Source organism: Dryas octopetala, chromosome 5 (assembly GCF_963921425.1).
Source record: "Dryas octopetala chromosome 5, drDryOcto1.1, whole genome shotgun sequence".
NCBI lineage: Eukaryota > Viridiplantae > Streptophyta > Magnoliopsida > Rosales > Rosaceae > Dryas > Dryas octopetala.
Genome location: NC_141370.1, coordinates 18,342,480 through 18,355,718, shown reverse-complemented (window position 1 = coordinate 18,355,718; position 13,239 = coordinate 18,342,480). Strand labels below are relative to the sequence as shown.

The following is a 13,239-nucleotide window of genomic DNA, read 5'->3' as shown; positions in this document are numbered from 1 at the left end:
CTTTAATTCCCTTCTTTTTTAATTATGACAAATGATAATAATTCTATTATAATTTTAAATTTGTAAATTTTATTGTTATGAAGTTATGAAAAAGTAAAAAGTATTGAATTTTGTTGGCCCAAGTCACAATTACAATAAACCCGACCCAGACATGAGATCGATCCGGCACACACGCATAAATATCATCGGCCCCAGTCTACGCAATGCTGGCCTGCTGGGAAGGCGAAAACCAGTGTTAAACTGTTAAATACGCACGCCGCACACGTTAAGGCTCTTCCTATGCGCCACATAAATTATCTTCGCAAACAGCGAAAAGGTAATTTCGCGGGTCCACGTAACCAAACAAAATCCAAAACGCTGCAATTAGATTTGACCACGTTGTCAGCGTGAAACTGTGTACTCTCGGCGCAAGTTAGCGGTAGGCCACCCGTTTTGGGCTTCCCACACCTCCCCTCTCAAAACTAGTTTCCATTACAAGAAAGTTTCAGAGAATTCGGGAAATTATCCTCTACTTCACTTCATCAGGTTATAGTAGTAATACTAAAAAAAAATTATTTATTTGCTAATTTTTGTTCGTAGAATTTTCTAGTTATTATTATTATTTTTTTTAGTTTTCAAAATTTTGGTTTCTCTGATTTTACGCAACTCAAGCAGTACTCGGAATTATTATTTGGTTTTTGTTTTTGTTTTTTTTAACTTGTACTTAGCCCAGGTGCAGAGAAATTGAAACCCAATATTTTCTGTATTTATTTAGTTAAAGAAAAAAAGAGGTGAACTAAGTAGTGCAAAAATCATTTGGCTGCTTCAATTGTAAGCTTTTTTTTTTTTTTTTTTGGTAATTTCAATATGAACTGAGAATTTGAAGTTCAACTTTGACAGGTGCTGTACGTATTTGGTAATCTGATTTTGAACTGCATTACGATACTGTGCGCCAAGTCGAAGCTCTGCTTCAGTTTGAGAATCAACCATGCCACAAACTAGTTCTATGCGATTGTTTTATGAATGGAGAAGTTACAATAGTCATGGATGCCACAATCCACATGCTGTATGTGAGATTTCTTTGTAGTCTTTTGCATATTGTGTTCTTGCTTAAGAGTTTACATTTTTTTCTTCTGGCTTTTAATTGAATTGGATTGAATTTGTTTATTTATTTATTTATTTTTATTTCAGTGTGTTACAGGAAAGGGTCGAGTACATATGGTTAGCATCAATCTTCCCTCACATGGCTTGGTATGGTTTTCATGGGTTCAGAGTTCTATGCTTTATTTATTTTTTTAAATAATTGCTGGTATATGATTTGGTGTGATTTCTTGTACGTGATTGTCACTGGATTTCTGGGTTTGTTTAATTTTTCTGCTTTCCTTGAATGGCATTGTTGTGCGCGCTCTAGTGCTTTAAAAATTTGCCCACCATTCCTTGTGCTTCTAGTGTAGCATATGATGCATGCTTGCTCTGTGTGTGTGTGTAACTTGAGGGGGTTTTCTAAATAGAGTCTGAGACCATGAATTTTTTTATTTTTTATTTTACATTTGATTGTCAGCGACAGGGTGCCTGTAGTCTCCACCTTTTAAGCAGTGTACGTGGCCCAATAGGTCCAGTATCTTCCAGATGTAATGTTTTCTTGTGCAGATCTGTTTTAATACCAGGTGGAGGAAATGGGGTTCCCATTCTGAAATCTGCTGCTGTAGTTTTGACAAGGTTCGCCACTGTGTTCCCTTTTGGATTCTTAGACTCTCTCTCTCACATTAGACAACTGCACACACCGCATAAGTGCATATATATGCACTTCCCTTCCATTTATTTGGACAAGGGGTTGCTCTTATCAAATTGTGCTAAAGTCACTTCATCAACTTCATCCTATTTTTCTCTCTCATCAGTATATAAAGGTTCGGTAACTAAAGGAATTTATATGTTAACATATCATGCAGGTCGTATGATGCTTTGCGTGGAAGCCCTGTTTTACTTAAATTGATACCTGCAGTTGCTATCATTGCTTTTGCTGTTTGTGGTCTTGGGCCCCTATTGCGTCTGGGCAGGATTATATTTCTTCAAGTATATAATTTTTTATTCTTCTACCACAGCTTTCCTTTAGACAGTGTTTGATTATCTAATTGAGTTGATTAATTGTTCGGTCAATTCTCTGCAGCGAACTGATAGTAGCTGGAAGAAAAGTAGGTCACACTATGTTATGACCTCTTACCTCCTGCCTTTGCTGCTCTGGATTGGAGCAACACTTATATGCAGGTTTACTTCTACATTACAAAGAAATTAAATTCAAATGACTTCAGGGAATGAAAAATTATGTTACAGTTCACTTGACCTTATTGGACATTTGTTTCCAGCCATTTATCTGCACTAACTACAGAAAGTTTTATTTCAGAGCATTGGATCCGGTAGTCCTACCTTCAGAAGCTAGCCAGGCTGTCAAGCAGCGACTTATTAATTTTGTACAATCATTATCAACAGTGCTGGCATTTGCCTATTGTTTGTCAAGGTGAGCGTAGTGCTGCTAGTGTTGTCTTTAAGAAATTTGTTTCATCATTCTGTTGGTCAACTACTATACTAGCCTGTGATGAATAGAATTTTGATATTTGTTTCTTTAAAAAGTAGTCAAGTGACTTGTTATACTTGTTAAAAGTAATTTGAACACTGAGAATGACCCAAATGCCTGGTTTCAACAAGTTTAGTTCTTCTGCCAATACATGGTTAATTTCTTTTGTTAGCACATTTTTTTTTCTTTGGTGCTATGCTCTTTTCTTCTTTTTGGCCTTCATTGGTTCTAGAATAATTTTTTCAATGCATTATCTTACTTTGTTATTGTGGTGGCTCTGGTTTTGGGGTTTAAAATGTTACTTTTTATTGTCATACTTTTTTCTTTGCAGCTTGAATCAACAAGCACAGAAGTTCTTTGCAGAGACAAGTGACCCAAGTGATACAAGGAATGTATGTTTTTGTTACTTTTTTCAGTAGACAACTTCCTTTAATTCCTTGTCATGTTTTATCACTTTGAATGCATTCTTTTGGCTTTATACTTGTGCTGGAAAAATCTACTTCTTCTTTTTTTGAGCAACACTGAGAATGTAATGCCATCAGAGCTCATGAAAATAAATTAAATAAATTTAAGATGACCAATCTTGATAAAAGTGTTGATGAAATGTACCTAGTCTAGATTAGCTTATTTACTACTTCTTTTGGCCTCTTTGAATAAGATTGTAGCATAGTTTTCCTCTTTCCAATCAAGTTTCTCTATTGTGGGTTAGTATGTGATGATATAGCAATTTAGCGATATTCCTGAGGGTACTTATAAAGTATAAGATCATTTTCTCTTTGCATAATAGTGCTCTCTTGCTTGGGCAGATGGGCTTCAATTTTGCTGGCAAGGCTGTTTATACTGCAGTTTGGGTTGCTGCAGTATCATTGTTTATGGAGTTGCTGGGATTTTCAACCCAGAAATGGCTAACGGCTGGGGGTCTTGGCACAGTATTGCTCACCCTTGCAGGTCGTGAGGTGCAGATCTTTCTTCCCCTGATATTGTAATTTGAAACAGCTGCAGTTTCTTGATCATAGCAAATTCTGGATTATCCATGTGTATACTTTGTTCAAATGCTATTAAGAAATGTAGTTTCTTTTCGGCTTTTGTTGACTACGTGCACTTAATTTATTTTTTGAACTCAGATATTCACAAACTTCCTTTCAAGTGTAATGATCCATGCCACACGGCCATTTGTTGTTAATGAATGGATTCAGAGTAAGATTGAAGGCTATGAAGTATCTGGTACTGTCGAGGTTTGTACATATCTTTATTAATACCCCATAAAATGGAACAGTGGTTAGTGGGAAAAACATAAACGTATAGGCATGAATACCTTTCACTGCATCCACCTTAAACATAAGAGGGCTATAACCATTTGGTTCCTTCTACAAAACAAATACTGGAATTGAATTTTTATCCAGACCAGTTTTTGTTTTGTTTTTTTTTGACAAATTTGTTATACTGTACCAGCATGTGGGTTGGTGGTCACCAACAATTATAAGAGGTGATGATCGTGAAGCAGTTCACATTCCAAACCACAAGTTCACTGTAAATGTTGTGAGGAATCTTAGCCAGAAGACTCATTGGCGCATCAAGACCCACCTAGCCATCAGTCACTTGGATGTCAATAAAATTAATGTGAGTAGTAACTTCATTTCACTGGCTTGTTAAACTTGTGCTCCATGGACTTTGCGATTCTTCTATCATCTCATATCAGAATCTGAGTCATTCCTTTGCTGTCTTCAGACTATTGTAGCTGACATGCGCAAGGTTTTGGCCAAAAATCCTCAAGTAGAGCAGCAAAGGTTGCATAGAAGAGTTTTTCTGGACGATATAAATGCAGAAAATCAGGCTCTTATGGTAAGGCTTTTATGTCGGCAATTTGAAGTTATTATTATTATTTTAAATTCAAAACAAGTCATATTTCTTCTCCTTCCCCCATCATATGATTGCTTTACCTTCTCTTTCAAAACGTAATAAGTTGCTTTACTTTAAAGGGTTAATTACACAAATTTCCCCTGAGGCTTAGTGCTTTTTCACTTAGACCTGCACTTTTGGAATTTACAGAAACACCTATGATACTAAGGTTTTTAAGTGGTTGCAAATTAAACCCTCTGTTAGTTTTCCATTAGAATTTGTTGACATCAACATAAGAAAACCTGTAAATGACAAAATTAACCATGAGCATTAACAATAACTAAAAGGGTTGTTACACAAACACCGCTAGAGGTTTAACAAGTCATCAGCAGTTCTGGATTAGTGGATTTTATAGAAATCCTCATTAGCATTCCATCACAAATTTGCTAACATCGGGATAATAAAAAAACTTTGAGCATTAACAATAAAAAAACTAAGATTTCTTAAGAGAAATAAGATAAACCACTTATTCACACCCAAAGGCCCCAATAAGAAGGCCTAGACAAAATTAGATTGCTCACCTAAACAAAAATTAGATCAGTTTTATCTTTTCAATTTTTTTTTTTTCTAAAAATGTATTTATTTAATGGTTCATATTTCAAGCGTAATATCTTCTAAGCAGTCCAATTTTGTTACAGATTTTGGTCTCTTGCTTTGTGAAGACATCTCATTTTGAGGAGTATCTCTGCGTGAAGGTAAGACTACTTTATTTGAAGAAGCTTTATGCAATCGTGAATCCAAAATAGTAGAAAATTTATATCAACTTTGAATGCCAATACAAATTTTAGGAATCTATTGATGCTGAGTAATAATAAATGTTTGGTAATCTGTTCTTTAGTACTCACTAGCTTGGTGCTTTCTAGTTCTGCCATTTATTTCCATACTGGTTCCAGTAACATGATTCATGAGACTCCATGCTGAGATTTATTTAGTACAATGGTAATTCCATAACCTTGTGTGGATGTTCTGACTGTTCTTTTTTTGCTCTTCTTTTCAAATACATTGGTTCTTGATGAACGTTTCAAGGGATATTTTGCAATAGAGGTTCAACAAGATGATTTATCTTTTCTTGGCATTTCCTTTTTCATTGGATGGAAAAGTTGAGCAACTTAGATTTGTAGTTGCGAAGTGGTGTTCCCACAAACACCCATTTTCATTTGAGGATTAGTTCACAAGTAACTCAAAGAATAAGTTTTACCTTGTTAACCAGACCTTGGATGTGGATTGTATAATTTTCATTGTTTTATTAGTTTTAAAGGTTTCCAAGCGTCTACCTGTATGCCTGAATTATATAGTTGTTGTTTATGGATATAACAATACTGTTTACTTTCTCAATGTCCATTATAGCCTCTGGGTGAAGGTTGAATATTATCTCATGTAAAATCTTCTAATGAAATAAAACAGGAGGCAATACTCTTGGATCTTCTCCGAGTTGTCAGTCATCATCATGCCAGGCTTGCCACACCCATCCGCACAGTTCAGAAAATATACAGTGAAGCTGACTTGGATGATGTGCCATTTTCTGACACCATTTTTGCTCGTTCTAGGGCAGGCGCAAATCGTCCATATCTACTTATTGAACCATCTTATAAAATCAGTGGTGATGACAAAAGCAAGTCTTCAACTCGTTCAACTCGTACAAATGGAGACAAGCATGTCCAGGCTGAAGCAGCCTCAACATCTGACTCCAAGGAAGATACTAAAGCAGGGCCAACATTAACTCATGTACAAACTGACGATAAGGTTGCAGCAACTTCAAGTTCTAGCTTGAGCACAAACTCCAAGACTCCAGAGATGCCAACATCTGAACCCCAAACCCGGAATTCAGCATCTGATGGTTCAGTCCGAAACAACTCCGAAATGCTGCAGTCCAAGAATGAGAGTACAAGATATGCAGGGAAGGAGACAACAGGAGTTGATTCCAAAGACGTGTCTCCAAAAAAGGTGACGTCTAAGAAGCCCCCTGTTGGTTCGCCTGAGACTAGTTCTGAAAACACAGATATTCCTTTGACCACTTTACAGGCAAAGCAAGATGGTGAGAAGAAACCTGTTGCATCACCATCAATAGCCAGACCTCCCTTAGAAGAGAATATTATTCTTGGTGTTGCTCTAGAGGGCTCAAAGCGAACACTTCCAATTGAGGAAGATATGGCCCCATCTCCTTCTGCAGAATCAAAAGAATTCACTGCCCGTCGTAATGGTAGTGGATCTCCTCCTGTTGGCACGGATGTGAAAGAGGGTTAAATGACTGCAGTTCCTAGAGTCATATAAGTGAATAGCATGACCAAGAAGGCTACTGAGTGAAGTTGTGTAGCAATGTTTGCTGCTGAGTTTTTGAAGTTGGCAGTACATTGTCTTCCATGATTGCTTCATAATTTGTCGAAATAGAAATTTATGGATCTGAAACAACTAGTTTCCCGCATCTACAAAATGTAAAGATCAAAGGGAAAAAAAAAAAAAGTGGATGAAGGAAGCCAATGAATGCATATGCTGTTGATGTGCCATTGCAAATTTGGCTTTTATCCTGAACATTTCATTGTTTACAGATTCCTTCAAAGTTAATTACAGAATGGCCTTTGCATGACCTTCAAAAAATATTTCGGAGAATGTTTTCAAATTATAAATAAAAACTTCCAGAGTTAGAACGTAACTTCAAGGTAAAATTGGATGTCAACACTCTTAACAGTTATTATTATTATTATTATTTTAAAAATTATTTCAAGAAAATATAAACAAATTGAAGATTATGAAAAGCAAAAATTTCACTACCTTAATGAAAAGATACAGCACTTTGAATTAAATGCATCAATACGAAACAAACATCTTGGATTAAAGCAAAAAATCACTATGTTCATATGAAACAGTTAGTGTCTTCCGCTGGTGAGAATCTGATCTTGTCCTTCAGGCATCAATACATTCAAACTTCAAAGCAGGCTATACAATAATGAGCTCAGATGAAAGGCTATACAATAATGAGCTCAGATGAAAGCCTATACAATAATGAGACTGGATAATTCCAAAACTAACCTACAAAAAGCTACTTGCCAATTATGATTAACCACAAAGTAAAAACACATGATTTCAACTAAGCTTGACACATGCAATCAGGAGCAGGATATGTATATATAGACTGCACCTCCTTTCTCAACTTGATCTGCCCTTGTCTATTTTTATGGCCATCCACAACTGCATCTTGGAACTCTGACCACTCCAGGCTCTTATTCACGAAAAGCTTGCCCAACAATGTCATGCTTGGTCTAATAGTCTTCAATTTCATGTAAGCCCGATGACCCACCTGATGATACAAATTTGATGCTGTCTACTCAGAAACTTGATTTCTTTTTAAGGAAATAATACATCTACTGAAATACCAGATGTTTATATATAGGAATGACAGGCTATTTAGGGCATTACTTATTTTCACTATATTTCACTAAAACTTAATATTTGGTGATGTACATAATCTGATTTTTCCCCACCATTGTAAAGAAGACAAACGGGACAATCGTTTACCGACTATTGAACTTGATATTCTTACCAGTGCATTGTGCATATTTCCTGGAGAAGCAGAAATGAAGATGTCACTTAGCATGCTCACATAATAGTCAACTGCAGCTAACAGAGAAGCCTTGCCTTCAACCTTGTCCCTTTCCTCTGCAGAGGCAAGGCTCTTCTTATCTTCCATTAGTGGAAATAATTGCCTCAAAGTTGAGATCCTTGCTTCTCCCCCATAAACCTGCAAAGATGAAAATAGAACTATTCATCCGATTTCAAATCCCAATTTAAGACACAATTTCAACCCTTACTAAGAATGAACACAAGGAATCATATGAAACACTAAAGACCCATATGGTAACATTTTTGTTTTCTTAAGAGACAAAGGGAAAGTTATGAAAGAAAGGAGAGGGAGATGAAAAATGAGAGGGGAAAGAAAGGAGAATACCTAAAAGTAAACCTATGTAAATCTGTTTTTAGTTTTTATAAACCATTTATATATTTTCTCTCCTTTCCTTTGTCATATTTCTTCACTTGTTCTCTATTTTTAATTTACATATAAGAAAAAAAACCAAAACCAAAACTGTTACCAAACAGGCCCTTATCTCCCAGGCCCTAAGAAACAGCATAAAAATTCTTCTTTTACTCAAGACAAACCTTGTGTGAAGCTAGATAGAGCCGGGTACTGTTGTCAAAGCCCAAAGCTGCTAGAAGCAATCCAATCTCTTCAGGAGTCAAAGGGCAACGCCCCTGATTTCTCAACTCCTCATCTGTGAACTGAGATTTTATGACCCTTCCCTGCCAAATTACTTGCCGATATTTTGCAAGCGCGAGTTTCTCAGCTTTACCACCACCAAAATCACAGGCAGAGTGAGCAGCCATATCCTGTATGAGTATATGCAGGCAAATAGGATATGAGGAATACTTGACAAAAACCAAACTGTTTAACTGCAACTAAGTGAGAAGTAAATTTATAAGATTCTCCAAGGATAATATACATTTATCAACAAAGTTTGATTGAGCACTTAGGACATCCAAAATTTCAGTTTCCAGAATAATGAAAGCATATTCAATGGTCTAAAATGATGGCTGTAGAATGGAACCATTCTGGTATAATGATTTGGTATGCCTAAGACCCTAACAAAAAGCTGTCTTGCCAGCTTTTGTATGTACCAATGCACCAAAACAGGTACTTTCTAAGATGTAATTAGGATATTTCTTTATGAGAACCAAATGAATTTTATTATTATGATATAAAGCAGGAACAAACACAGTAAACAAGCTGTCCACTGAATACGCATACAAGGCCTTTAACATCCAGCTACCATAAACATTCAACTGCATCAAACAATATAACTAATTAACATTGTAAGAGACCTAAAATAAACAACAGCCTAAGAATCCACATGAGTAAAGAAGAGAGGTATAACCAAAATTTAGAAAAAAATTGAAGCCCAAAAGTGAACTGTAACCACAAAAATCCCACTTCCTCCCCACCAATTTTCACAAAACTTTGTATTTCGCTCCATCTACATCACCCAAAAGACAACCAACACACTACAATTCCACAAGACTTTTGGTTTCCTCCCCCACCAAAAAGTGCAATGCTTCTCAATAAAAACAAATATTCATGAATCTGGTATCACCCACAACAAATTAGCTTCCCTAAGTAGACTGTTCCAAACTTTAATTTTTACATTGAATTTAACTCCATTACACTCGATCTCCAATGCTCCTGAAATAAAGCTAGTCTCTGTTTTTCCATTGTAATCCTTGCCTCAAACAAGCTTGACTGAGAATATCCACCTCCAAAAAATTGCACCAAGCTCCCCAATCTGCTTGAAAATTTCTTTTTTCCAAAAAGGAAAAATGGAAACACTTCAATTCCAAGCCACTCACCCCAACAAGATATGTTACTTCAAATTGAATTAAACATTGGTTTCCATTTCGTAAAAGTTGTAAATGATCCTTCTAGAAAGAATCTTGCATAGCTTCCAATTTCGACATCATAATACTTGACATCATTTGGAACCTGTTATTTCTTCCTCCTTAAGGAATAATAATGCTCCTCATGAAACCTGCCCCCACGTAAAAACGCCTATAACAGTACCATTCTTATTGCTAAATTTCACTATACACATGATATGAAATTCCTATGTATTGGTTGAATATCCGCTTTGGTTACTTGTCATTGCTGCATCCGAAAGACACAACTTGATCCATGAAGCACAACCCAAGTCTACTATCATAACTACTATAAATAATTCTTTAGTCTATTTCTCTCTATGATTTTGATTGCTCCTTCCTGTGATTCCTCATCGACCTCAAGAATGAATACCTTTTGTTCTATTGTAAAATTCCTAGCCAAATGTAACTCCAGCTCTCATACTTTCTTCCACCTCCCGATATCCCAAATCTCCCTTACCTTTCAGACTCTCAAGCTCTCCCTTACCTTGCTCCATCTCTCAACTATGAGGTATACTTAGATGTATTTAGGGTCCTTAAAAAAAAACTTTATGATTCTTCAAAACATAATTTTGGCCAGCATATATTTCAAAAAACTGACACTGGCTCAAAGACTCCAAAAAGATTACAGAATGAAACATTCCATGGTTCTCCAGATTATCTAAAGCAGATGAGGAACATACTTTATCAAAGCGAAGATGTAAAACAACAAACTTCCCCGCTCCGTGTTTCTCAATTTCATTTGTCCCCTCCTGTGAGTCAGTCCTTGCGTCTTTGTTTCTAATAGGAGGGTAGCGGAGACGATTAACAAGGGTTTCTCCCAATTCCCTGATATGAGGAACAAAGGCTAAAGCTTGAAAGTTGACTTTACAACGTAGGCGCTGGACGTTTTCAGGCAAGTTGTTGAAAGTCAAACGATGAGAGAATGGGGAAATAGCAGCAACTCCATAACTGTATCAATGAAAAACCTTCTGAGTCATCAAGATATACTTTTGAAAAAATTAGTTCCTAAAAGGCAAACTATAATAGTAAACATATGCATAAACTGAAGGTTGGTAGCTCAAGTTATACAAAGGGAAGATACCTCAGACCCCAAAGAAAATGAAGATACTTGAAAATAAACCCAACGGATATTTTCGGCTTAAAACTAGATACAAATAAAATATTAAAATTCCAAAAGTAGAGATGCTATAATATAATGTAGCTTGAAAATAAGGTGGCTTGACTGGTAAAGACAGAAGTATTTTTGCGGAGCACTACTAACTATATGTGCTACACACATTAACCAAATAACCTATTTCCCAAAACCATGTCCCTAGCATCATAATTATTATTCCAAAATATTCCTTGTACAACAAGTGATTTCTGCCAATGTGCTACATATACTGAATCATTATTTTAAGAAATGAAACTCTGTGTGATCCAGTTAATGACATGAATAATAGCAGATTACATATAATTGCTGTCCCCAGTCCCTCCTTTTTTGGAAATAGTAATATGGGCGGGGATATAGCTTTAAGGACAGACATATCATGTGGAAAAGAGTATATGGTGCTAACTTAACATTCAAAAACAGAAAACTGCAAGAACAGGCTCCAGAAAAATTCAAGCAAGAACTTTAACTCTCAAGTAAGAAAGGGTCAAAGCATTTACTGACCTCTGCATTATGGGCAAGACATTTTCCAGATACCACTCAGCAGAAGCATGGACAGGCGCTGTTTTAATTCTAGTAGGTCGTATGCCGGTAGCATAATACTCCCTAGTGCTCCAATAAAATTCACTAGGCAGATGTTTAACTACAGAAATTTCATCACGTAGGACTTCAATAAAGTGATCCACATCAAAAATTTCCTCAAAGGAACTGCAAAAGCACACATGAAGTTTCATATCAATGGCTCCACTTTCGATAGAAATAAAGAAAAATCTAGAAAAGATTCCAAGTTAGCGCACTCACGATATACCTCGAATCTTGCCACACAGGATTAACTTCAAGGTGTGGTAAAACCAGAGTTGCATTCAAGATTTTAGCAACAGCAACTGCATCACAAATCTTTTTTTTTTTTTTTTTTAATAAAGAACCAAATAAAGTTAATTAGACAATCTAATTTTAGACATCCAATTGGCTTCATTATCACAAGAAGTAATAAAATCAAGTAAATGGGCATTCTTGTGTAACCTCATTTTTTATAAAATGCATTGCTTCAGCAAGAAATTCCTCATAAAATTTTAAAACTCACCCCCATTTTCTGCTGGTTCAAGCCTCCATCAAGGAACACCTGAATATAACCAGAAGACCCTAACGGTGACATTAAGAAAATGAATGGAAGTATATCAGATAACAATCAATTCACTTTACTTAAAAAAGAAAAGAAAAAACACCTTCTAACCAAAGGATAAGCACTCACATGATACACTTTTAGGTTCTTCAAGACAATGTTTCCATCTTTGGTTGGCCAACGGAGACCAAAGCTTGCTCTTTTGCTCAACAGACTAAACAAAACTCAAAGTATACACATATAAATGTATGCAATTAGAGCAAGTGTTTATACCAATTCTTAAAGCAAATAACAAATTGAGAGGAGAAAAAGGACCCAACAGGTTGGCGTAGTAAAGCCGCCTCTAGAAGACGCGAATGCATGGGCTTTGGAGCATTCCACTCCTGCATTGTGTACTCATTCCCTTAGTTTTTATTGCTATATTAAAAAGAACCAAGAATTTCCATTAACAGCTTCAAAACTATGAGACTGGTTCGAAAGAAGGGACTTACGGAGAAGATGGAAGGAGAGGCACGGCCCAATGGGCCGAAGAGATCGGGCAAGAAGACCGGAAAGAGGACCACCAGAAGCCCAGCTAGAGCGGCTCTCGGGTAGTTGTGCCCGTAGTAGTCTTTGTGGAGCTTCATTGGTCTGTTTGAGTTTGATTGGAAACCCTAAGCTTCACATTGATTGCAGTTTAGTTGTGTAGGAAGAGCAGCAGAGAAGCTCACTGTCGTTAATGGAGGTTGCAGAGAAATAGCACTCTGAATCGGATCTGATTTTGACGGAAATCAAGGGAAGGGTGTATGGACGTTATGGTATGGACGTCCTCATTGGATGAAACCGCGGGAGATTGAAGCGGGTGTTACTTTTCACTTCTGGGAGTTTTGACTTCTGAGCACGGTAATTTTGAAAATAACACCTATTTGGCTATTTAGGTGAAATTTAAATTAGAATTTATAACTTTACAAATCTTACATTTTGTTTTCACATTTCTTTTTAGTGATATGAATATATGATGATATCAACTTATCAAGTAAGGAAATTGGAGATAATCATCTCTCAAATTATGCC

At 36.3% G+C, this 13,239-nt stretch overlaps 2 protein-coding genes across 4 annotated transcripts; one reads left to right on the top strand and one right to left on the bottom strand.

Annotated features, from left to right (window-relative positions):
* The first annotated feature begins 354 nt into the window (after positions 1–354).
* Positions 355–7,034, top strand: LOC147285239 (mechanosensitive ion channel protein 3, chloroplastic-like). Of its 3 annotated transcripts, none has more exons than XM_086242927.1 (14): positions 355–525; positions 880–1,045; positions 1,171–1,230; positions 1,547–1,698; positions 1,929–2,052; positions 2,147–2,244; positions 2,381–2,494; positions 2,883–2,943; positions 3,358–3,507; positions 3,676–3,786; positions 4,004–4,171; positions 4,280–4,393; positions 5,089–5,145; positions 5,855–7,034. In XM_086242927.1, the coding sequence occupies exons 2-14, from the start codon at positions 968–970 to the stop codon at positions 6,692–6,694; spliced, it is 2,127 nt and encodes a 708-aa protein (XP_086099053.1). In that variant the 5' UTR covers positions 355–525; positions 880–967; the 3' UTR covers positions 6,695–7,034. The 3 variants fall into 3 exon arrangements, with proteins under 3 accessions (XP_086099053.1, XP_086099052.1, XP_086099054.1); XM_086242926.1 differs by having other exon boundaries at positions 356–525; positions 1,541–1,698; XM_086242928.1 differs by lacking the exon at positions 355–525 and having other exon boundaries at positions 880–1,049; positions 1,541–1,698.
* A 225-nt stretch (positions 7,035–7,259) lies between these two features.
* Positions 7,260–12,948, bottom strand: LOC147285238 (O-fucosyltransferase 31-like). Its single transcript, XM_086243759.1, has 10 exons — positions 12,678–12,948; positions 12,507–12,569; positions 12,316–12,400; positions 12,148–12,206; positions 11,872–11,960; positions 11,568–11,771; positions 10,594–10,861; positions 8,603–8,830; positions 7,989–8,186; positions 7,260–7,745 (listed from the first exon to the last, which is right to left on the bottom strand). Exons 1-10 carry the CDS (start codon positions 12,810–12,812, stop codon positions 7,536–7,538), a joined length of 1,539 nt encoding a protein of 512 aa, XP_086099885.1. The 5' UTR covers positions 12,813–12,948; the 3' UTR covers positions 7,260–7,535.
* Positions 12,949–13,239: the final 291 nt, after the last annotated feature.